At 34.9% G+C, this 25,571-nt stretch overlaps 1 protein-coding gene across 1 annotated transcript in view; it reads left to right on the forward strand.

The window, feature by feature from the left end:
• The first annotated feature begins 7,117 nt into the window (after positions 1-7,117).
• LOC127854733 (partitioning defective 3 homolog) overlaps positions 7,118-25,571 on the forward strand; it is a 47,788-nt gene continuing 29,334 nt past the window's right edge. The window contains exons 1-5 of the mRNA XM_052389792.1: positions 7,118-7,756; positions 16,971-17,075; positions 18,411-18,609; positions 21,517-21,641; positions 23,547-23,565. Of these exons, the coding sequence (XP_052245752.1) occupies positions 7,631-7,756; positions 16,971-17,075; positions 18,411-18,609; positions 21,517-21,641; positions 23,547-23,565 (574 nt within the window). The 5' untranslated portion in view covers positions 7,118-7,630. The remainder of the gene's footprint in view (positions 7,757-16,970; positions 17,076-18,410; positions 18,610-21,516; positions 21,642-23,546; positions 23,566-25,571) is intronic.

Genomic DNA, 25,571 nt, shown 5'->3' on the forward strand with positions numbered 1-25,571 from the left:
ATTGCAATGAACTTATTCAGGATCTAAAGACAAGTTCAAAGTAAACTTATACTTCGCTGTTCTTGACACAGCAATAAACTTGGTTCAAGAAAGTCTCTCCGATGCAACCAATTAGATCGGTGTTTGGTTTCCTCTATTATGTTAACAGTTTGAAGAAATAAACTAGAAATAAACTTATAGAATAGAAAATTGCTTGAGTCTTGAGAAAGTTAGTAACATAAAGTCACCAAACATATTCATGCAGTTGATCAAAGCAGTAAAACGGAAAGCCATTTTTTAAATGTAGCTCACTTTCCAGCCGTATCAGTAAGAAAGTAATTCGTATTTATTTCGTATTTATATTGGCTCTTTATCTCGACTTTATTCGCCACGAATTTTCTTAGCGGGGGGCTGTTATTTTGTGACCCGCTAGAGCCAATATTGTTTGTCACTTTAGTACCCTCTCTTACGATGTACCTCACTGTATATTGAAAACAAAACAAAACAGATAGTGTCCCAAACACTGTTATAGCTCTGCGAATCCTTTTGACACTCAAGGCTCGTATAAAATAGTTGAATTGATCGTTATCATAAATCAGGTCACTCTTGATATTTGATACATGGATTGATTTATATGCGATATGTTTCATTATAAAGTAAGCATACACGCATTATAAATACAAACCAATCATATAGCAATCACTTAACGTAATGTTCGTTCATTTTGCTCACGCCACTGATAACAAGCGCACTTATCGCATAATGCGGGCGGGTGTTAAGGGAGATGATTAGTATTATTACATCCCTTAATAAAGGTTTTCCAATATTTCTATGCAATTAATCTCCATGATCAACTACCTGCATATTAATGGATTTTTTCTGTTAATAACAAATAACAATTAGGTAAGAAACCACTCTTTGAATGTAATTTTAAAAACATACTTTAATCGCATTAAAATCCATAAACACACTTTAATTAAAACACACACACATGTGTAATGCAACAGAATGCAATAATAATTGAGATCAACCATGCTATATAAAGAAGAAGTGCACGCTTCAGAATTGAGGCCCGGTGCTTGCTCGAGGTCAATAACCCCGAATTATCAAAGCAACAAACAAACCTTCTACTACCAATGGCGACGGGGTAATTTCGGTTACTCCATGACTTTGGGTGTGTACTTGCAGGCCTTTTTGATATTTGTTTGCAAAAACAACTATGAAAGTAAACACTTCTACGGGGAATGTTTGTGTGAATATTTTGACTAAAATGACGGGATTTGTTACAATATGATGTAAATACGTTCATACAGTACGATTGTCCATGTAAACTTTGGTATTTTATCTGATAACGAATAAGTCGAAAAAAGTGAGTCAAACTTAAAGTAAAAAGCCGCATCATAAATATCAACACAGTCACATTATTACTTAAATGTGATTTAAGTTTATTTCCGTCAAATTTATTTACGGATATGTGGAAACAATAAACTGAACTGATGATTATTAGTTAAAGTGATATTATGGGCATTTTTCACTGTTAAATTGAGCAGAAAGGAATTAACAGGCCAAAAGAGTAAGTTAATATGTGGTTACTGATCAGTTATCTGCAACTCATCTTGCTACCAGTTGTTTATAAATATATATATATATATATATATATATATATATATATATATATATATATATATATATATATATATATATATATATATATATATATATATATATATATATATATATATTATATTCGATATTTTACGTGACTCACCCAGTCCTCTAAGCCGAAACGATAGTGGCTTTGTGTCGTATGAACGAATCTGCACTAAAACTAGATTTAGATTCACATCGTAAATCGAATCATTTCTGTCGTCAGTTGTCAAAACGAAAGTACGGTTGATATTCAAATGCATTATTTTTCTGTTTCCGGGATACTGTTTTTGTATGTTGATGCTGCATAAACAAATATAAGTGTATATGAAGTGAAAACACCAAAAATAAACAACGGTTGCGATAGACACCTATAAACTGTAAGATGCCCATAATATCACTTTAATTTCCATTAATGAACTAATGCAAAACAAGACGCGTTTAAAACTGTCATGAAACAAGTCACAAAATATGTATCTTTATTTTTGTTAACCAATTCTTGAACGAACCTACTGAGTGGTAATAAATAGAGAATAACAGGTTACTGTCCCATCGTTTTGTAATATATCAGGCGAGACTTAGAATAATATAACGGCGAGGCTTGCCGAGCCGTTATTTTATTCGTGCCGAGACTGATATATTACAAAACGATGGGACAGTAACCTGTTTTTCTGTTTATCATACCACACTTTCCTAAAAATCTGCAAGACAATCCATTTTTTATATTTAAAATGTACGATGATTTTGCTGATCCGGCTTTTACACGTTGACACACATGTAGCAACGGCGTTCGAAAGGACGACACGAAAAATCGCTTATTTTAAACATTGTATGGAAAATAAAAGTTGTTTGCACTACGAATAGGGAGAGTACATCCGCTTTAATTATAAACATCTTGAATTGGAGATCAGGAATGGACTGCAGCGACAAATTTAATCGTAGAATACTCTTCAATGAATAGTTTGGAGACGCCATTTTGGAGATGTGTATTGAAATTGACATTTTGATGATGGTGTCAATATTGACATAAGCGTGTTAAATCGTTTCTTTTAATTGTTGGGGATTAGCATACAGTTATCATTTGTCTTGACTTTCCGTGCAACACTTGCGAGTGCAATGACTATATCGATATTTAAGATGTATTGTCCCATTTGTGGACAAATTGTGGAATGATAAACAGAAAAACAGGTTACTGTCCCATCGTTTTGTAATGTATCAGGCTCGGCACGAATAAAATAACGGCTCGTCATTATATTATTCTAAGCCTCGCCTGATATATTACAAAACGAAGGAACAGTAACCTGTTATTCTCTCTCTATATATATACACATATACAACGCATCAAATATGTATGCATTTCAATTTAACATAATAAGACAAGGATACCACATTAAAAAGAAATTTAAATAAAATAGTTTGTGTTTTTTTTTTCTTTTTTTCAATATTTGATTTAATAAAACATTAATGTTCTACGCACGCATCATGCAAAGAGCCAGTATGATTACAAGTACATTTGTATTATAAGGTTTCTTTAAACTTCATATTGTCAAATAGATGTATGCCACTTCTACGCTGGGCTTGATGTATATGATCTTTATTAAATGTGTCAAATGTCATTCAATACTCCCAAATAAGTAAATACATTTTAGTGCAAAATGTTTCCAAGATGGAGCAGACTAAGATTATTCAGATTTAGTTTAAACGAACCGCTGAATATTCATGTCGAAAACATGAACAAAGATCGTAGAATATGACCTTCAGACTCGCATTGGAAACCATAATAATAATCTTTGTAGAAACATATGTAATCAATATAGACGTTAAGACATATCGTCAGAACGTCAGGAAAGAAATGACAAATGCATTAGGTTATTTCATTCTATGAAAAGTTCACACCTACAAAGTGCTAGTGATAAATATTTTCTAAAAAAAAAATTTAAGATTTTAACAGACGACATTTTACTTTATGTTAAGTGTTAATTGTTTTCACCAATCGTGATACATCGACTTTCTGCGGAACCTCCGTAAGATGTAATAAATCGCGTGCTGATCCAACGTGTGTTTTCACGCAACTGATAAACAAACGCATTTACCATCGCATATTACCTGCAGGTTTAAAGGGAGATGAATAATATTATAACATCCCTTACTTACGGTTTTCCAATATTTCTATTAAATAAATCTCGATGATCAACTATCTTCAATGATCTTGATTTTCTTCTTCTTTAATAATAAACAACCTTTTAATAAGAAACCACTCTTTGAAGGAAATAACAAAATAATACCTTTCGCATTTAAATCCATAAGCTACACGTTTCACTTTACATATAGCTTTTGTGATGTAATTTACACGCACTATTTTTCGAAAAGACCCATGCTATATAAAGAAGAAATGCATCTGTTAATTGAGAGGTCCGGTGCATGCACGAGGTCAACAACCCCGAAGAAATGAACAGACAAACTTCAACTTCCTAGGGCGACGGGTTAAAACCCTTGACCTCGGGTGAGCATTTGCAGGCCTTTTTGATACTATTGGTTTGCTTCTTTTTGCCAAACCACCAATTAAAGTGAACACTTTTTGTGACTTAATTAAATATCGGAGTTAATAACTATATCAAGTAAATGGGAATCTGAAAACGAGTTGATCGAAAAAAAAATGTGCTCAAACTTAACAAGTCAAACTTAAGTCAAATGTCGTGGCTAGAACAAGACCTTTTGTGAGTGCTTCGAAACAGAATAACAAACATACTTCATTGATGATCATAATTATGAAAAAGAACTCACGAATTGTTTCCAACGTGTTTCACGGCTCGGGAAAAATGTTTATATTTAATTTGATCGACGTCAGGTCACTGTTGTTTTATAACACATCGATATTTTTATTGATAATTTTCATTAAACAAACACGCATTTTAAATATCAAGAAAGTCACATTACTCCTTAAATGTGATTTCACTTTGTGTGTTTTTTCAGGCAAAACCTGTTTTGTAATAAATTGATTCGTGGATCTTTGCTAACAATAAACTGAACTGAATGCTATTAAATTATTTGCATTAATGAACTGTCTGAATGGGAGACAAATGACATCGCGCGTAAAAAGATTGCAATAACTTCCTAAACATCTCATAAATGGATAGTATGTGCAATTATAACAATCGGTTAGTTAAACTTCAAGGTTACAGCGTACTTTTCGAAATTGAACATCCATTTTCAGAGGATATATTTCCAGCGATTTATTTCTGAACGTTCGGTTCAGATAATGTAAATGAATGTCATACTATAAGGAAAGATAATTCTTAATGTATTGGGTAAAAACCATACGAGTGTTGTCTACCATTAAAAGTATAATTTTAATTAGAAATTATTCTGTTTATAAATTCGTGTGTAGCTATTAAACAAAAAAGTTACTGAACGTAGGGATTTATTTTCAAGCATTGCTTTCAAATTGGGTCTTGATATCTCTATGTATCACAACAATGATCTAGTCGTCTTATTTCAGGAGATGTTTGTTTTTAAATGAGGCTTTAACACTAGATTTTTTTCAGCGTTCATTTATTTGACAGTTAGGTGCTAGTAAATGCTTACGCAGCACGGATAATGTTTTCTTTTGAGATATATACATGACATACATTGTATTTGAACAACATAAATTAAATACACGAAAACAATATTTTTGCATTTTATATTTCGTTATTTCAGTCGGTTTCTTATACAACTACCGGGAATCTCTCCGTTGAAATATAAAGTCAACCAACAGTTTGAAATTATGCGCATACTATTTAACCCTTATAGTTATTTAGCTATCGATGTATTGTGTGTTGTTTTTGCTCGTATTTCATGACTTGAACACAGTGTGACCTAAACTTTTATGGATGAATATGTATAATTAAATGACATTCGTCCGAATTAATGACTGTACTCTTGAACGGATTTAAGATACTAATTTAAAAATTGTGTATACTTGTGGCTTTAACAACATTTTAGGCAAACTGTAATAGGTATTAGTTGGGTTTGTAATTTGAAAGCCGTCTCATAATGTGATATTAAAAGAAAGTCATGCTATAAAGAAGGGTATTGAACACATATATTTTGGCAACCAATAACTGTAACAGACAAAACAGCCGCATGAAAAAAGTGGTATGATTTGGGTAATATTTTTTACATTCATGTACATATGTATCTATATATACTGCCAACCGCCCTTTAGAGCATTAAAGGCAGAGGGACATTATCGAGTCAGTTTCCTGGGAAGAACCAGTACTAGGTGTCTATGGAGGAGATAATGAGAACGCTCCCAGATTGGGGAGCGAACCCACGAACCCCCGATCGCTAGGCGGACACCTCATCCACTACACCACCGCGATCAATATGTTGTATATTATGAGAGAATATTATGTTTTAACATCCGATTTCTCATTAGTGGCGTCACAAAACAACAGAACTGTCGAAGTTTTTCCTTCAATAACTTTTTATTACGACGTCGTTGACCCTTAACCAAAACAAAGAGAATTAAGAACGAACAACGTGAGCCAAAATATAAACACGAAGTGGCTGACCGGTTTAAATATACATCTTTTTCTAGCCACACAAAAAAACAATTCAGTCAGCCGACATATACGTATGCGCTCACCCAAGTCAAGTCAAGTCAAGTTATATTTATTTATAAAGTCGGGTATATAAACAAATTAACACAAGCTCTGAAGAGCTTTTAAAACCGACTTATAAACTCAACATTTACATGATAACACAATAGCACATACAGTATACAGTTACATAACTTAAGACACATTATTAAAAATGTTAAAAACTGTTTAACATGACAAAATGAGCAATACATGGCAACACCATATTGGATAACGAAATCGATTAATTATCAAACCAATCAATCAATTAATTATTTAGATAAATATACAATTTAGATAATAAGACAATCAAAACAATCATCCTAGCAAACTGCTAAAATTGAAACTACTCAAGCACAGATATCTGTAGATACAGATTATGAAACAGCATAGTTATTATATAGCATTAAAATATATAAAATAGTCTGACTAGAGTTATTAATCATGGATATTATTTAAGCACAATAATGGCTTAACAATATGTTTAGCACAATAAGGTTTAAAATTATTTTACTATGATAATCATAAATTAAAATTTTGACAAAACATCTTTTTCAGTCCACATTTAGTATTTTTTTTTAAAAAAAAGGATATTTTTGTCTTTCATTATTGGTTATTACGACGATAATTTTCCATGGACAGCAAGTCATTGATGTTTAATCTGGTCTGATTGTGTGATTAGTTTAATCACATAGCTCATATGCATGTTTAACCGATGAGTAAACGTTTTGTTTTAATTATTTCGAAGCGTTTTCATAAACAAAAACAATATGACGAAAAATCCATTTCCGTTAATGTCTAGTCGGGCGATTGAGCCTCTGGTAGAACCCTTGCATTGTGTTCAAATCGAGGCTACCTGCATTCACGCGGAAATACTCGGTTCGGTTCCCCAAGCGTAAACAAGAAAGTTTACTCACAATCATTGATAACAGAAAATATGGAGATCTTACTGTTTAAATCGGAGTTTATGTGTTACAAGTAATCTATATATGAGAATTATCACAAAATCAAATCTGCACAATTGTTTATTTGTGGGAATGGAATGTAAAATGCGATCAGGATGAAAACAAAATATCACCTGTAGACTGTAGAGTAAGTGTAACTGTAAGAGGGGATATGAATTCGGTGTTGTTTTAAATCTGAGTTGTCGTTATTTGTGTACAAGTAATTGTTTTCGTTAAATTTGTATAATTCAGTGCATTTTCAAAGGGTGTGTAGAGTGCTTTTTTATTTTTACATTCACGAAATCTGTATTGAAGTACACAAATTACCTGTTTGTTTACATAGTAATGACTAATGTGTTTAAGTGTGTTTTTGTGGATTTAAAATGAAATTGTGGAAGTAATGTTGTGTGATCTGAATATGTCAATTATGTGCAAACAATGCCAATGAAAGTGACAGTGTGCTTTGACAAAGTGAAAGTCCTTGTTCCATGCGGAGATGGTGAGATACTGGTTCGTGAATTGATTGAGAAGGCCATACATCGGTACCGAAAAGCTCAGGGAAAGGTATGGAAGGTTTACACAACATACTATTTTATGCATAGCTTTAAGTGTTTATCTTGGAGCAATGATAATAGCTGATCTATTTATGACATGTAAATAATGATTAATTAATAAATAACAGTCTAAAGATAGCCATCCAATAGCCAAAATCATTGTGCAGCAAAGTACATGTAAATCCGGGCTTTTTCAGCTAATATTATAGCCATTATTAAGTCATGTTCCGATGGCAAACAGTGTCTTTTTCCACAAGTCCAGTCCAAAAATCCTATTTCATTGTCTTATCGTTTTGCAGTTTAGTAATAGAGTTTATTGGTCTAGAAATGAAAAGTTTTGAAGTTGAAATTTCCACTTTACTGATATGTTTATGTTTAATATTTTTAAAAACTGTTTAATGTAAGTTTTATCAACACTAGTTTGAAATGTATGTATCATACATTATTTATTCTAATTTAGTGTAAATTGACAAAAAAATCTCAAAATGATAAGAAAAACGCTGTAAATAGGGTTGAAATGTCCACTGTCCCTCCCAATAATATGCACAAGCAGTAATTAAGTTACCTATTGTAAGCCACAAAACAATTATCATTTTGAATGTAAAAAATCACCTTATTAACGGTTTGTCTCTTACATGAATGTCTTGGGCCTCTTACATGAATTTTATAACAACCAGCCCCTTATTTAATTCAGTGACAATGCCCCATTTGAATAATGACTCTTCTCATCTGTGATACATTCATCACGACACTCCCAGTATTCATTTTACTAGGAACATGTAAATTTATGCATTTGATGTAATCAGAGTGCTTTATAATATATAAAGGAAAAAAACATGTAGATGTTAACAGGGTTTTTTCAGCACTGTCTGCGCCTCCGGAAAACGGTGGCGCTCCCAAAGCAAACGGACCCGATCCTAAACCGAAATTATATAAAAAAATCCCCCCAAAAAATATTTTTTTTTTTAAGAATGAAGTGTCTTATAACTTGTGTGACTAACCAGTGTTTGTTTTGGTAAAAAATATCTGCTATAAGGTTTTGACTGTTCAGTTTTTATCTCAGAGTGTAACTGTAACTGAAAAACAAAACTGCAGTACCTGAATAAACGTTGAAATAAACTTTGAACATGCCCACTATTGCATCTGTTTATATAAAGAAGACAAATAACAAATAAAAACAAATTTATTTGTTAAACTACTGAATTATTTAAGCATGATATTCACAATTTTTTTCCCAAATAAGCCATTTCATCGAAGCAAAAATTCCCAAAATGGCAAATTTTGTCGATAAAAAATTCCCAATTTGGTAAGACTCCTTTTCCTGGTTAAGAAGAGGGGAAGAGCCCTTCGCTTTCATTCATTTCATATATTTGTATGAGTCATTTCACTTCATATGAATAATATAATGCAGTCTGATATATACGAGACATGTGTCAATACAATGTAGTGATAATTTATCATAATTATTAAAATAGTTGCTAAATTCACTGGAAAAGTATTGCCAAATATAAAAAGTATCTCAATAATACAAACCAGAGCATTCACAGTTAGTAGTGCTAGAAGTGTACGGATGTATGATAATTTCACATTTTGATGAGGGCTTTTTCTAACCATATAAATGAGAATATGACCAGGCAGTGAAATACAAGGTAGTGAATTTGTAATTTTTAGCATTAAATTAATTTTTGGGAAAAAGATGTATTGCTTACCAGGTTATTTAAACCTTTTGCATTATTATTGATCAAACTTACATGTACATACAACAAAAACAGTATAATTTACATAAAGATATCATACATGTACTTATACTTGTTTATTGGATATGACAACCTCAAACCCTTTTTTAGCTCACCTGAGCACAACATGCTCATGGTGAGCTTTTGTGATCACTTTTTGTCCGTTGTGCGTCGTCCGTCGTCAACATTTTGCCTTGTGAACACTCTAGAGGCCACATTTATTGTCTGATCTTCATGAAATTTAGTCGGAACATTTGTCCCATTGATACCTCGACTGAGTTCGAAACTGGGTTGTGCTGGGTCAAAAACTAGGTCACTAGTTCAAAAAAAAAGAAAAACCTTGTGAACACTGTAGAAGTCACATTTGATGCCTAATCTTCATGTAACTTTGTCAAAATGTTTGTCTAAATGATATGTTGGTTGAGTTAAAAAATGGTTCCCGTCAGTTGAAAAACATGGCCGCCAGGGGGCAGGGCAGTATTCCTCATATGGCTTTAGAGAAACCTTGTGAACACCCTAGAAGTCACAATTTTTGCCAAATCATCATGAAACTTGGTCAAAACATTGGTTTCATTGATATCTCGGACCAGTACGAACATGGTCCAGATCGGTGAAAAAACATGGCCGCCAGGGGCGGGACAGTTTTTCTTATATTGCTATAGTAAAACCTTGTTTAACACTCTAGAGGCCACATTTATTGTCCAATCTTCATGAAATTTAGTCGGAAGATTGGTCTCAATGATATCTTGGATGAGTTCGAAAATGGTTACATTTGCTTGAAAAACATGGCTGCCAAGGGGCGGGGCATTTTTCCTTATATGGCTATAGTAAAACCTTGTGAACACTCTAGAGGCTACATTATAAGATGGGTGTTACTCGTAATTATCGGTGGATTAACAACTGACAAAACTCGCTGGACTTGGATCTACTATTGGATCTACGTAATTAATAGACATTTGATCAATATGGTTTTTACTTTAATTAATTTTGCTGACTTTCTTTAACCGTGCCGTCTGAAAAGTCTGCAAAAAACCTGCAATTATCGGATGGTAAATCAATTATCACGTAATCACTGCTGCTAATAACCCAGTTATTGGGCACGCACTATTTAGACGGTGACATGTGAATAGGAAGAGATGAGATAAGATAAACAACGTCCGCGATATTCCCTCGATAATGGCTCGATTATAGACCGAGTTTCAAATACTGAAACATTAATTTCAATTAGGAGCACAGCGGGATTTATTACCATGGAACTCGAGATGTTAACTGACTGACGCACGGGTCAAATTTGCGACGCGTCAAAATGACGCACAGCAGAAAAAAGGGTTGCGTCAAAAATGAGTCATTTTTAATTTGCTCGCGTCAAAACGCAGGATTCTGCGTCTATTGAAATCACTGGTCAGTATATTTGTTTAAATGATATCTTGGATGTGTATGAAAATGGTTCTGGTCTGTTGAAAAACGTGGCTGCCAGGGTGTTCACTAGTCATGAAAGTTGGTAAGAACATATTGTTCCAATGACATCTTGGGCTGCACAGAACAGGTCAGTTCCTTTGAATCTCAGGTGAGCGACTTTGGGCCTTTCAGGCCCTCTTGTTTATACTTAAAAGCCCTATTTCTAAACGTCTGAATATTTCGGGAAAATAAAAAAAATGCCAATATGACTAAAACAAAGCCTGTAAAATCAGCTCCCCAAAAAGCCTTGGTGATGGTTCATCAGGTTGCATCATCAGTGTGTAAACATGTATTATTAATATGCACTTCCCTGCACTACACCAATATGTCAGCTAGTTGGCAGGTTAATTGACATATTTATGTCACTCCAACACCACTCTCTACATAAGAATTTCACTACTCAGCATGTTATCTGTATCTTAAATATCAATGGTAGATAATAAATACAAGTAACATGAATGCAATAACATTGAGTAGTTTCATTGCTGGCAGTCAGTTCCATTTCAGACAGTTGTAGAATTTTCATGAGGCCATAACATTCACACGATGAAACATGTGAAACAGACAACAACACTCAATTTGATAATTACATGTACATGTGTACATGTAGATGAGACACACTCACACTGATGAACAAACAAATTTGTTGTAACCTTATGTCAAGATAATTTTTCGATTACAGGTCCAAGAAATTTAATAATTGGTTTCTCATTCCATTGAATATAAAATAACATCTGTACAAGGCCAAAAAAAAGGTCCATTTGGGGTCTCCTTGGAAAAAAAACACAGGGTCGGTAGGTAGTGATTGTTTTATTTTTTATTTGTCTTTCGGGTACAAGAATGGAAGGCTACTAAAGCTTATAAAAAATACATGTATTGTAATATATTCTTTGTTTGCTTGACAGCACATCTTATATGAACGAAAATTAACAATTTTTTTTTCTTTTTTTTTTTCTTTTGGCGACACCAATACAAAGTTGAGGGCCGGGGCCAATTCGGGAGACACGGTCAGGAGATCTGAAACGGACCTATTTTTTTTTAGCACAATGTCCTTTTTTTAAATACCTGAATTTTGTAATAAACATTCTACAGACCTAAGTAATGTGCTGTTGATAAGTAAATGTTTTTAAAACATTGTTTGCTGTATTATTTTAAATTAATTCATTTGTTTATGTGTTTCATAATTAAAAATTACATGATGTAGATGAAAATAAGTACAATGTTATACACATTGTTGTAAAAGTAATGCTTGACATATTAATTTTCTGACTTAAGGACTGGGATTGTTAAGCTGCTTTCATTTATTTAGAACTACATGTCGATTATGAACATTGTACAGGGATGTCATATTCGTAGTCTTAATTCAAAAACCCACTTTCCTTGCCTCATACTTATTATTCCAGTGTGCAGTGACTGCCAGTGATTTTTTTCTCTCACCATTTTAATAACGGGACCCTGGTACATTGTACCTTTAGATTGGGAGAATTTTGTCGTTATCTGCCGAATTGGAGCGGGGGATAACATGTACGTGGTTATCTCCGCTGTCTGTCCGTCTGACTTGGTCACTATCTCCTCCTACACTATTAGCACTAGAACCTTGAAACTTAAGTACATGGTAGCTATGAGCATATGTGCGACAGTGCACTGACTATTTGGAATTTTGATCCGACCCCTGGGTCAAAAGCTGCGGCATAGTGCCGTGCGTTGGTCGCGGCTGCGCCATATCTAGTTAAATGGACTGATATCAGGAAATAAGTATTTTTGTTTCTTTGCTAACAAATGCCGCATCATGTTCTTAATTTTTTTATAGATGAAACGTGTTTTCGATATCATATTGCAGTGGCCCAGATAATTATTTGGGAAATAGGGTTTTCACCCTTTGATTTTGAAAAATAGGGTGATTTCATTCTTGAAATAGGGTGAACTGAGTTTTAAAATGACGGATTAAGTCAGATTGAAAGCGCATGTATGTCGTCGTAAATTATTTGGTCAGACGCTTGATTTTACTATGAAATCTAGTCCGCAGAGCGTTTTATTTACTTTGACTGTTTCTTGCTCCAACATCCAGGTGCTTGCTGAATGAAAGCATCGCCTCGTTACGATAATACTTCAAAAGAGAAAATACCGAACATGAGAAAAGCATTTTCGATCGAAGCCATTGTATTGTACGCATCCCATTTGACGAGTATGCGTAAAAGTCAAATTGGTTGCGTTTTCAATACGCATGATATTGTATTTCTTTGCGTTTTTGAACATTTTAATAGGGTAAAAGATGCAGATTAACGCAGCTTATCTGGGGCTCTGATATTGACTTATGTTCATCTAACAGAGCTGGATGGTAGATGAACTAAAAATAAGATTTAAAAAAAAATAAAAATTGTATACCTTTTTTGGGGAATTTTAAGGTTTCATTTGGGGAAAATTTTACTTTTCCCATTGGAAATGAGTCCTAATAACTGCCCCTAGTGGGAATGAAAAAGTGTTAAATGCTGTTATTTTTGGTACTCATTCATCTTGAAGTTATTTAGTTAACCATGTAGTAAATTTAAAGGTAAACAATCTAATATACTTCCAGGATGAGGTATAATAATGTTACATAACATTTACTTGTTGTCTAAAACAAATTTAAATATATGGTTCACTGGTCTGCATTGACTGGTGTATGAGTGACTTTTCCATTTAACACCTGTGTGTCAAGTTGCCTGGTTAACTGTTTCTTCTTTCAACTTGTTTGTCCAGCCATGGCAAGGGTAATTTACATCTCATCTGTATGTCCAGTTTTATGGGGCCTTACTTTGATGGTGGTCCAGCTTGTAAACAAGATAATGTGGAGGATGAGTCACTCAGACAGTCCATATAGTGGGAGGGGGTAATTGATTGGTACATGGCAATAATGGGATAGGGTCAGCCTAAACATCTTTCCATTGTTATAAACATTAAATAACTGTGGTGGACATTGATGTATAATAATATCTTGGGAGTGTCAGATTGCCTAAATTTAAAGTATTGACTGCAATTATGGCAACAGTTTTCTTTAAATTGACACTAATGGGTGAGTAAAATCAAGGCTTTTTCACACCAGTTCAGGGAATAGGATCTATACCCAGGAAAAAGGAAAGCTAGAGTCAACTTAATATAAACTGGGATAATTGAGATTGTTTAATACATATTTTTGAAAACTTATTGATAAAATTTACACAACAAAGAACATACTGGGCATAAATATATCACATTCAGTCAAATAGATTTCACAGTTCAAATATCTTTATTGATCACATGCTATACCCTGTTTCCCATGTAATACAACCATTACATATTTTTTTATATTACACATGTGTAATACAACATTTTAAGCGTTTTTATTGGCTTAGTTTTCGTTTATTGACAAATTGCATTTTGTTATTTTGTTGAAATGACGCTGCAACATCAAATGACGTCACGAACTGTAAACAACATTCGGGATTTATCATTATGTTTGCGTAAATATTTATTTAATTTGATCATTTAAAAGCATGTGATAAAAAAGATCTTACACTCATTGTCATATCATACCATATTTTATTTAACTTGTCAAGGAAATTCGTTAGTAAGCTCGCCTAAGGCTGGCTTACTAACAAAATTCCTGAACTCATTTAATAAAATATGGTATGATATGACAACTTGTGCCAGATTCTATATTTATGCTTTAAAAATCTCTTAAAATTAAAAAAAGTCTTAATGTTTAGTCAAGCTATAAATTTTGTATTTGGGACAGTGTGATAGGGAAAAGTAGATTTTTTTAAATGGGATTCAGAATATGACCAAATAAATGCTATAACATAAGCTCTGAAAATACACACAATTAATAACACCAATAACCTAAATACAAACTTTATGTCATTCATTATGTACATGCAGTCTATATCTATGAAAAGTGTATCTTGGCTACGCACAATCACTCATGAATTATAGATGTTAGATTAAAAAAAGATCATAATACAGGGCCCTAGTTTGTCCGCTTTTGGGGCCGAAATTCGGCCCCATTACTCCCTTAAAATAGTATACTTTTTTCCCCTATTTCAGGTAACATTTATATATAATATACCTATGTTGCCAGCTGGTATCGTGCTATTAACCTTTGATTCAATGTATATTTATTTAAATTACATTAAAATATAGCAATTTTAGGTGTAGAATGGTTGGTGAAAAGATCTAAAATTATAATTTTCACACAAAACGATGTGAAATTCCCCCCTCTAAGCCAAGGGCCCTGGCCCCAATCCCCAAAGTGTACATGTGTAGCAAGGGCCCTGTAATAATTAATGTATCCTGATACACAACCTTTGAGACATTCACTATGTATGAAATGCCTTCTTAACTTTAGTAGTGATAAAAAAATCTGTAGTTACTGTTGTTCTTTATGTACATGTACCGTAGTGAAACAAAAATCCTTATGATTCTGTGGGGTGGTAAATTAATGATGAAAATCTTGATGTAAAGCAGTGTGAATTGGTATAAATGAGCACCATGTAGTAACTGTTATGGTTTTTGTTTCAAGCTGTGTTTGACCTTAAACGCTGGCATTTATCATTGTTTCAGAAAAAATGTGCAACTATGTGAAATGTCCCCTGTACTGCAATCAGAGCTGCATTAAGCAAAAATGGGTATATACATGTATGTTAGGAGCTACCCTGTCTGCTACATGTATATGGTCATATTAAGGTCTAGCTCATTAGGGGAAAATGCTTATCAGTGATTCAGAGGCATGTACAGCAGTGCTGCAGCTAGGATTTGAAAAGGGCACGGGGGCTTTTTTGTCAAAAGGGCACTTTCGACGCGCAGTATTTTGTGAAAAGGGCACTTTCGATGCGCAGTATTTTGTGAAAAGGGCACGTTCGAGCGCGCGGGTGTTTCTGGAATGCTTTCTATTGCATGTTAATTTATATGTTATAAATAATTGTATTATTCCCATTATTATAAAACCATTCAAATATAATGTCTACAATGAGGATTAAACTAATTTCAATGTAATAAGAGATTTATGAATAATCATAATGTAAAAAAAAAAAAAAAAAATTTTTTTTTTTTTTTTTTTTTAGGGGGTGGGGGGGCAGGGCGGAGGCTCGGGGGGGGGAGCAGGGCGGAGGTTCGAGAGGGCAGGGCGCGGCGCCTTTCGATTAAGACCTAGCTGGAGCACTGTGTACAGTATCTGAAGCTACAATAACACTGTAAAGATGTGCCCCTCAATGCACATTGTCAAACAGCGCTACTTAAATGCAAGTGGCATCGCCCACTTTTACAGCAAAAAAGTATTGCTGTTCCAATGAAGCATAATTGCAAACCTACCAAAAATCTCTAAAGTTTGCAAAAATAACCTCTGACAGATCTTGGCTAATAGACCAGTTTTATCAGGCATGATGTTAGTTTTTCATCAACTTTGATTATGGCATGGCACCTTTCTTAAGATATCCTAGTCCAACCACTGCCAGACATTCTGATAGGGATGGGCAAAGCCACATGATCAAAATGATGTGTTGAAGCTTTCTAATTTCGCGCAAGGCATATATTTTTTGTCAGTGGTGCTATTTTCAAATGGAGTTCAATCGTGGGCATAGACATCCTCAGGTAGGGCAGACTGGTTGCAGATGTTAATTTCTGTTTTCCTAATATATTTTGTTTAAGCCAACTGCTGTACGTTAATTTTAAAGCAGAATTTCTTTAAGCAGTTAGCAAGTAATCAGTGCTCATATTATTATCACAGTCTATTGTTTTATAAGCATAGGTCTTATAACCGTTTCCCACTCAGAGGCAAAGTGAAAATGGCTTTTGCAACCAGCATAAAACCAGAACAGCCTGTGAGTAACTTGCAGTCTGTTCAGGTTTTATGCTGTTTGCTGCTCATCAGTAACTAAGGGTTGGAAATGAAGCCTTTACAACTTGAATTTAGTAAGAAAGGTATTTAATTAAATGTGACTTTCTAAGGGACTACAAATGCGTCAAAATACGTATCTAAGTGGTAAACTTATAAGAGCTGTACAACATACATTTCAGCCATCTGACCACTGGGTGAGTGTTCACACACTACGTACTGTCAGTGAGGACTCGATACTGGATCCAGACGACACGCTCTGTGATGTAGTGGACGATAGAGAACAGGTATACATGGCATCTACATCTAACGCAGTTAATAAGTGGCAAAATAATCGATTTCTCCACCCACATATTAACAACACAAGATTGTATTGATGTAACTTTAATTATGCCCCCGGTGGGATGACATATAGCAGTTGAACTGTCCGTTATTCCGTCTGTCCGTCTGTCAGTCTGTGCGCCTGTGGGAAAACTTTAACATTTGCCATAACTTTTGCAATATTGAAGATAGCAACTTGATATTGGCATGCATGTGTATCTCATGAAGCTGCACATTTTGAGTGGTGAAAGGTCAAGGTCATCCTTCAAGGTCAAAAGTCAAAAAATACAATCCATGGGAAGTAATAAGCTTTAAAAGGGAGATAATTTCTAAACCTGCCAAATGATATATTGAAATTTTATTTCAAAGCGGCGCAATAGGGTGTATTTTGTTTCTGACAAACACATCTCTTGCTTGTTTCTATGAGTATGGAAAGGTCTAGGATCAAAAAAGATTTTTGATGCTGCAAAATTGGGCAGGGTTGACACCCATGCCATTGCTATGACAATTTCTCACTTTTTCATGTGATAGCCAAATTAACTCAAATAATTTCTCTGTCAAACACTTGCAGGCTTTTGCTTGGGCGGTTTTTGGACCTCGACTGCTGTTCCTTATCTTCAAAATCAAAGTCGCCAGGATGCTTACATTTTGTATTTTTCTGATCCAAGATATTAAATGCTTGAAACTTTCACTAGCAATTTCAATCTCTGATCTGACTGTTCACATTCCCATAATGACCAATCAGATCATGCTAATCATCTGTTTACTTGTATAGGGTTTTACAAAAGGCCTTTCAGAGATTAACAGTTTTTTTCATATAAACATCCTTAGTGGTCCAAATGACTCGCCTTCAATGTACGTCACAGTAATACTTGTGAAGTGCAACAAACATTAAACAGGCATACAAAATTTAGGTATGAGAATTACAAATTTGCATCTTTCCTGGAGTGAGGTAACTTAAGGTTTCTTAACCCTTTCTCACTTAGAAGCAAAGTGAAAATGGCTATGTGCAAACAGCTTAAAACCAGAACAGCCTGCATGTAACTCACAGTCTGTTCAGGTTTTATGCTGTTTGCTGCTCATCAGTATTTAAGGGTTGGAAATGAAGCCTTTATAACTTGAATTTAGTAAGAAAGGTCTTTAATTAAATTTAACTTTCTTAGGGACAACAAATGAGCAAAAATACATATCTAAGTGGTAAAGGGTTAAGGGAATTATACAATTGACTTTTGTTATGGGACATTCATCAGAGAATGTGCGGTACATTATAAAATACTGACAGAGTATAATCTGGTTCACAGCTGGTTGCAGACTTTGAGGAGCAAGGAGGACCCCGCCACCACCACAATGGAGGTGATGGACAGAGTGTCAGCTCTGCGGGGACCGCCAGCCCGGAGATCTTCACCTCCGACCTGACCAATCACAAGTCAGATCACCAACGAGGCTTCTCATTAGACAGCAATCACGATGTGATTGTCACAGAGTCTGATATTAATTCGGGTAAATCAACTGCTGCTAATTCTAGGGAATACTCATGTTGAGTCTTTGATATGACATGCATCTTTTTTTTGTATATTACTCATGTTGTTTCTTGTATATGACATGTAGCATATTTGCTATAGACTAATCTATATCTTTGACATCTATTTGCTTAATTTGTTCATATTTAACCATGATTTGAGTTCAACCAAGCTGATTTGTAACTAATAGGTATTGATATATGAGTTCATTTGAAGAGCAATAGCACAAAATTGGCCAGGTAAGAAGGTAATGTTTAAAAAAAAATACATATTATCAGCTCTCTAGGAACACCAGGCATAAAGAATCCTACCATTGAATTAGCCAGGGCAATCTGCATCATCTTTAGCATCATCATAGAATCCTACCATTGAATTAGCCAGGGAAATCTGCATCATCTTTAGCATCATCATAGAATCCTACCATTGAATTAGCCCGGGCAATCTGCATCATCTTTAGCATCATCATAGAATCCTACCATTGAATTAGCCAGGGCAATCTGCATCATCTTTAGCATCATCATCAGAATCCTACCATTGAATTAGCCCGGGCAATCTGCATCATCTTTAGCATCATCATAGAATCCTACCATTGAATTAGCCAGGGAAATCTGCATCATCTTTAGCATCATCATAGAATCCTACCATTGAATTAGCCCGGGCAATCTGCATCATCTTTAGCATCATCATAGAATCCTACCATTGAATTAGCCAGGGCTATCGGCATCATCTTTAGCATCATCATAGAATCCTACCATTGAATTAGCCAGGGAAATCTGCATCATCTTTAGCATCATCATAGAATCCTACCATTGAATTAGCCAGGGCTATCAGCATCATCTTTAGCATCATCATAGAATCCTACCATTTAATTAGCCAGGGCAATCTGCATCATCTTTAGCATCATCAGCAACAACCAGGCATAAAAAATCCTACCATTGAATTAGCCAGGGCAATCTGCATCATCTTTAGCATCATCATCAACAGCAATAGCATCACAGCATCTGTGTTTTCATTCTTACCAGATTGATGAGTGTGAACAAACAAATGTATTTAGAAACAGTATCCCCACCTACCCATTTGTGATAATACGCCTAGTATATTTAATGCAAAAGTGGAAGTGTCGAAAAACTTGATTTTATTTCTGTCATTAACATTTATCACTCAATGCATAAATAGGGGTAGAAACTTGTAAAGAATACCAGGTGTGTTTACCTTATCTAATTTCGATAATGAGCAGTCTTCACAGTGAGATATTCCTATACTACAGTGAATAGTAGTTTCTAGTTGATCGCTCATCTATGTAGGAAGAAAATTGAGAATTATAACAGCAGAATCAGATGCAAATATGAATACTTAAACTGAAATTTAATCTACATGTAGGTAGTGTTATGTGCAATATTTTGAGGGATGTCATCTAGGTATCTTCAAGCTTGACTGTAAAGCTGTGAATAACAGTCTCTTCAAGCCTACCTACCTGTAGGCTTATTGATATATTGCCACTTTGGTGCAAAAAGATACCATGTGGCATTGAAAATAAATGGCACATGGTACCTTTTGGCACAAATGGGGCGAATTATGTACTTGTATTAAATGTCCTTCTCTGGTATAAATGATAGTCATGTTCAATATGTTATACACTGTATCAGCGCTTTAACTATCTCATTTTTCTAAACATGCCTCACAGTATTTATGAAAATTTAATGTTAGCTGCTAGGCTATTCATTGACATAGATGTGGTAATGTTTCACTTATAGGTAGTTACATGGTGCTTGTTTTGCAAGCTGGCCTTTTGGACCTATTATTTATAATGCAACTCTGATATTATGCAGCAGCATGCTCTTTTCTGCATTCCTTTGAGAGATATAAGTTCTAATGCGGTCTATGATGAAATATTGAAAAATATATTATATTTTCATGCATCACTATTAGAAAAAGGTATGGAAAATGCAATCAAAACAAAAAAATGGTGGCAAATATGTAAAACAATATTAACTATAATATGTTTTATAATTGTTAACAGTAACATGCATTATGGAATCTGCGATGCCTGACTTAGTACATGTAACTGTTAGAATGACACATGTGCAGCAGTAAATCTTTACTTTAATAGTATAAATGTTTTGAACACCTATACAAGTTCCAAAAGGCAAATAGCTTTAATGATCGACTGGAGTATATGGTCACTTTAAACAGAGCAATGTTGCGGTCAGTATGCTTTTGAACTTAAATCCAATAAATTAGTCACCTGAATAAGTGTGGGCTATTGTTATTTCTTACACCAGTTAAGACATCCGCTTGGCAGTTGGTAAATATTATTTAACTTAATAGGTAATCTAGTGTAAATATTAAGTAAAATTAACCAACTTACTGGTAATTGCCACAGGCGTTCATAGTGCTGTTTGATTTGCTCTGATCAACATTCTGAAAAAGGAATGAAGTAATTATGTTAACAGTGAACTGTAAGACTGCCACACTATGGTCTTTCCTGCATAGTTCAATGCTGCCCCTAACAGCAGTAATCAATACAGTCAGATGCTGCATGGGCCCTTTTAAGTTTTTTGGTCCATTATAAAAGGATTGGTTACATGTCTATTTCCACCACATGATTTAGATACATGAAACTTGGGTACATCAACCAGGTCCTGTATGGAAATTTAAGTCAGTGCTTACTTTTCCTCTGACTTTCACCAATAAAGCAAGTGTCTGCAAATTTTTAACTTTTACAAATTGTTTGTTTTTTTCTTCTAATAACCCTTAGAAAAAGCCGAAATTTACAGACTTTTTAGCAGAGAAAGGTAAATTGATTGAACACTTTTTTGTGGCTTGTGTCCCGTACATCTTGGTTAGATGGCACACTTGCTATATGAGTGTTTGTGTTTGCTTGCAGGTTCAGGTCTGAAGGTGCGACGGGGCAGTGAGCCAGCCCTCAATGTGTTGAGTGATGATGAGGAGGAGGCTGGGCGGAGTCTGAAACCATCCAGCAAGAGCCAGGGAGACCTTGCACTGAGACAGGTAGGCTGTAGCCTCTCACTGAGACAGGTAGGGTATCACATCTCAATGAGAAAGGTAGGGTGTCACATCTCACTGAGAAAGGTAGGGTGTCACATCTCACTGAAAAAAGTCGAAGGAATGGTTGGCGCTGATTTTGGAATGGGAAAAGGTGTTTGGGTTGTGCGTACCCTGGCCTCTGGGATATCCTTGTTGGGTGTGTTTTAAATACTTGTACCTTGTCTGCTTAAGGTGGACATTTAACAAGTCAGTATATGTGATTGTTAAATTAACTCCACAGCATTTGTTCAATATTCTTTCATAAATTAGTAACTAAAGAAATGAAGGTGTTAAAGTTTTACGTGCAACCACTGCCATTACAAGTTTTCATTTAAACATTTACTTTTTTATGTTCTTTTCCTCAATCTTAATATTTTGGATTCAGATGAGAAAGAATCAATTTGTTGATAAGAAGTTATCATTTTCAGCAATGTCTCAAAGTTGTGATACATTCTATAAAATATTACCAAGACTTGTTTTTATTTCTGTTTTATATAACTAATTTCCATCAAAAAGATTTCAGTCAGAAAACTGTTCATATAGCATTCTATCATAATTAAATGTAATCATTTTTACACTAAAGATATTACTTGTTATCCTCTGAACTAAAAAGCAACAACAAATACATTGTTTCTTGTACGAAATAATTTGAATAAAAGCTTAACCCATTTATGCCTAGCGTCTAGAAAAAAGGCCTTGGCAAACAGCGTCTCATCAGGGTCTGTGCTGTTTGCTTAAAGGTATTTCTGTAAGAAATATTATAAAAATAGAAATAAATATGCCAGACATCCCTAATTTTGGAAATAAATTGATCCAATTTAGAAGGATGGGAGAGTCCACTAGGCATAAATGGGTTAAACACGACTTGTCACACACACTGAATCCCATTCTGCCCTAGTGATGAACACTAATTATTATTTTCCTGTTTATTCCCTACATTGTTGAATGCTTAGCTATATTGACTTTTTGTGAGGTGTAACACATCATAATAAAATAATTACTCACCAATGTGTACCATATATACAAGCAAATTATTTTATACAGCCAAAGGCTGTCATATCACTGCTTTATTAGTCCCCTACCGGTGAAACTGGAGGGGACTTATGGTTTGCGCTCTGTGTGTCCATGCGTCTGTGAGTCTGTCACATTTTTCTGGATCCTGCGATAACTTTAAAAGTTTTTCATATTTTTTCATGAAACTTGAAACATGGACAGATGGCGATATGGAGATTATGCACGTCATTTCATTTTGTTCATATGTCAAGTATTCTGGTTGCTATGGCAACAGATAGACTTGAAATATTGCTGAAAATGGTGATCCTGCGATAACTTTAAAAGTTCTTCATATTTTTTCAAAGGCTGTTGTATCACTGCTTTATTAGTCCCCTACCGGTGAAACTGGAGGGGACTTATGGTTTGCGCTCTTTGTGTCCGTGAGTCTGTCACACTTTTCTGGATGCTGCAATAACTTTAAAAGTTCTTCATATTTTTTCATGAAACTGGAAACATGGACAGATGGCAATATGGAGATTATGCTTGTCATTTCATTGTGTTCCTACGTCAAGAATAATTGGTTGCTATGGCAACAAATAGACTAAAATATTGCTGAAAATGGTGGAGTTTCACCGGTAGGAGACTTTTATTGCTTGGAAATAGTCTTGTTTTAACATAGTTTAATAATGATTGTATGTGGGATTTTTTAATGGAATTATTTATTTTGTGAAGAAAAAAATGCCTTTCAGTGGTAAAATTTTCATCCTTGATTAGCCTGTGCTTGGATAATACTTTAAACACATGCATTAACTCTGTTTTTCCCAGGCCCAGCTTGGAAAATACTGTAAACACATGCATTAACTCTGTTTTTCCCAGGCCCAGCTTGGAAAATACTGTAAACACATGCATTAACTCTGGTTTTCCCAGGCCCAGCTTGGACAATACTGTAAACACATGCATTAGTTCTGGTTTTCCCAGGCCCAGCTTGGACAATACTTAAACACATGCATTAGTTCTGGTTTTCCCTGGCCCAGCTTGGACAATACTGTAAACACATGCATTAACTCTGGTTTTCCCAGGCCTAGCTTGGACAATACTGTAAACACAAGCATTAATTCTGGTTTTCCTAGGCCCAGCTTGGACAATACTGTAAGCACAAGCATTAATTCTGGTTTTCCTAGGCCCAGCTTGGACAATACTTAAACACATGCATTAATTCTGGTTTTCCTAGGCCCAGCTTGGACAATACTTAAACACATGCATTAACTCTGTTTTTCCCAGGCCCAGCTTGGACAATGCTGTAAACTCATGCATTAACTCTGGTTTTCCAAGGCCCAGCTTGGACAATACTGTAAAAACATGCATTAACTCTGGTTTTCCCTGGCTCAGCTTGGACAATACTTTAAACACATGCATTAACTCTGGTTTTCCCAGGCCCAGCTTGGACAATACTTTAAACACATGCATTAACTCTGGTTTTCCCTGGCCCAGCTTGGACAATACTTTAAACACATGCATTAACTCTGGTTTTTCCCAGGCCCAGCTTGGACAATACTTTAAACACATGCTTTAACTATGTTTTTCCCTGGCCCAGCTTGGACAATACTTTAAACACATGCATTAACTCTGGTTTTCCCAGGCCCAGCTTGGACAATGCTGTAAAACTCATGCATTAACTCTGGTTTTCCAAGGCCCAGCTTGGACAATACTGTAAAAACATGCATTAACTCTGGTTTTCCCTGGCCCAGCTTGGACAATACTTTAAACACATGCATTAACTCTGTTTTTCCCAGGCCCAGCTTGGACAATACTGTAAACACATGCATTAACTCTGGTTTTCCCTGGCCAGCTTGGACAATACTTTAAACACATGCATTAACTCTGGTTTTCCCAGGCCCAGCTTGGACAATACTTTAAACACATGCATTAACTCTGGTTTTCCCTGGCCCAGCTTGGACAATACTTTAAACACATGCATTAACTCTGGTTTTCCCAGGCCCAGCTTGGACAATACTTTAAACACATGCATTAACTCTGGTTTTCCAAGGCCCAGCTTGGACAATACTGTAAAAACGTGCATTACCTCTGGTTTTCCCGGGGCCCAGCTTGGACAATACTTTAAACACATGCTTTAACTATGTTTTTTCAGAGTGCAGCTCATTTATATGAAAGAGTCTTTGTTCTTTTTCTATAAAAGTATTTTTTTCTGAATTAACATGCTTATGTTTTTCTTCAGTATGATATTTATAATACCGGTAAACTGATAGCTCCTTTCCTTAATAATATTATTGGTCATGAAATCTATTAATTTTAATCCGATTTTTATCTTCTTTTCAAATATTAAGTATGATTATGAATACCATCCAGGCATTACTGTGGTCATAAGATGATAACCAAGTAGTGGATTTCCTTTCTTTATAAATTGTATGACCATGTTTTTAATGACTTATTTTTCGAAAATCGGACATTGTGGCACAAGTGATATATAACCACGCTCTGAGATAACTGGGCTTTATGCATGTGCGTAAAGTGTCATCCCAGATTAACCCTTTCAGCTTTTATGGACTTTTTCATTTTAAATTTAGTGTTTTCCAAAAATCCACTATTAAGGCGGTAAGTTTTGTCTGGTATTAGACTGCGTTGACTGCACAGGCTAAGCTGGAACGATACTTTACTCGCACACATTAAGCCCAGTTTTCCCAGAATGAGGCTCATACGGTTGCTCAAGTAAACTGACCACTGTCAACTTGGTATACCTGAAAGATTGATGTTACCTCAATTTAAGTGGTTTTATTGTCATTTAATAGAATGTAGTTTCTCTGAGGCAAACTATTTAAATATTATTGACTGTCACATTCCCTGCATACTAATGTAAACAGTAATGGATACTGACCTGTGTGT

This window comes from Dreissena polymorpha, chromosome 13 (assembly GCF_020536995.1).
Source record: "Dreissena polymorpha isolate Duluth1 chromosome 13, UMN_Dpol_1.0, whole genome shotgun sequence".
Taxonomy (NCBI): Eukaryota; Metazoa; Mollusca; class Bivalvia; order Myida; family Dreissenidae; genus Dreissena; species Dreissena polymorpha.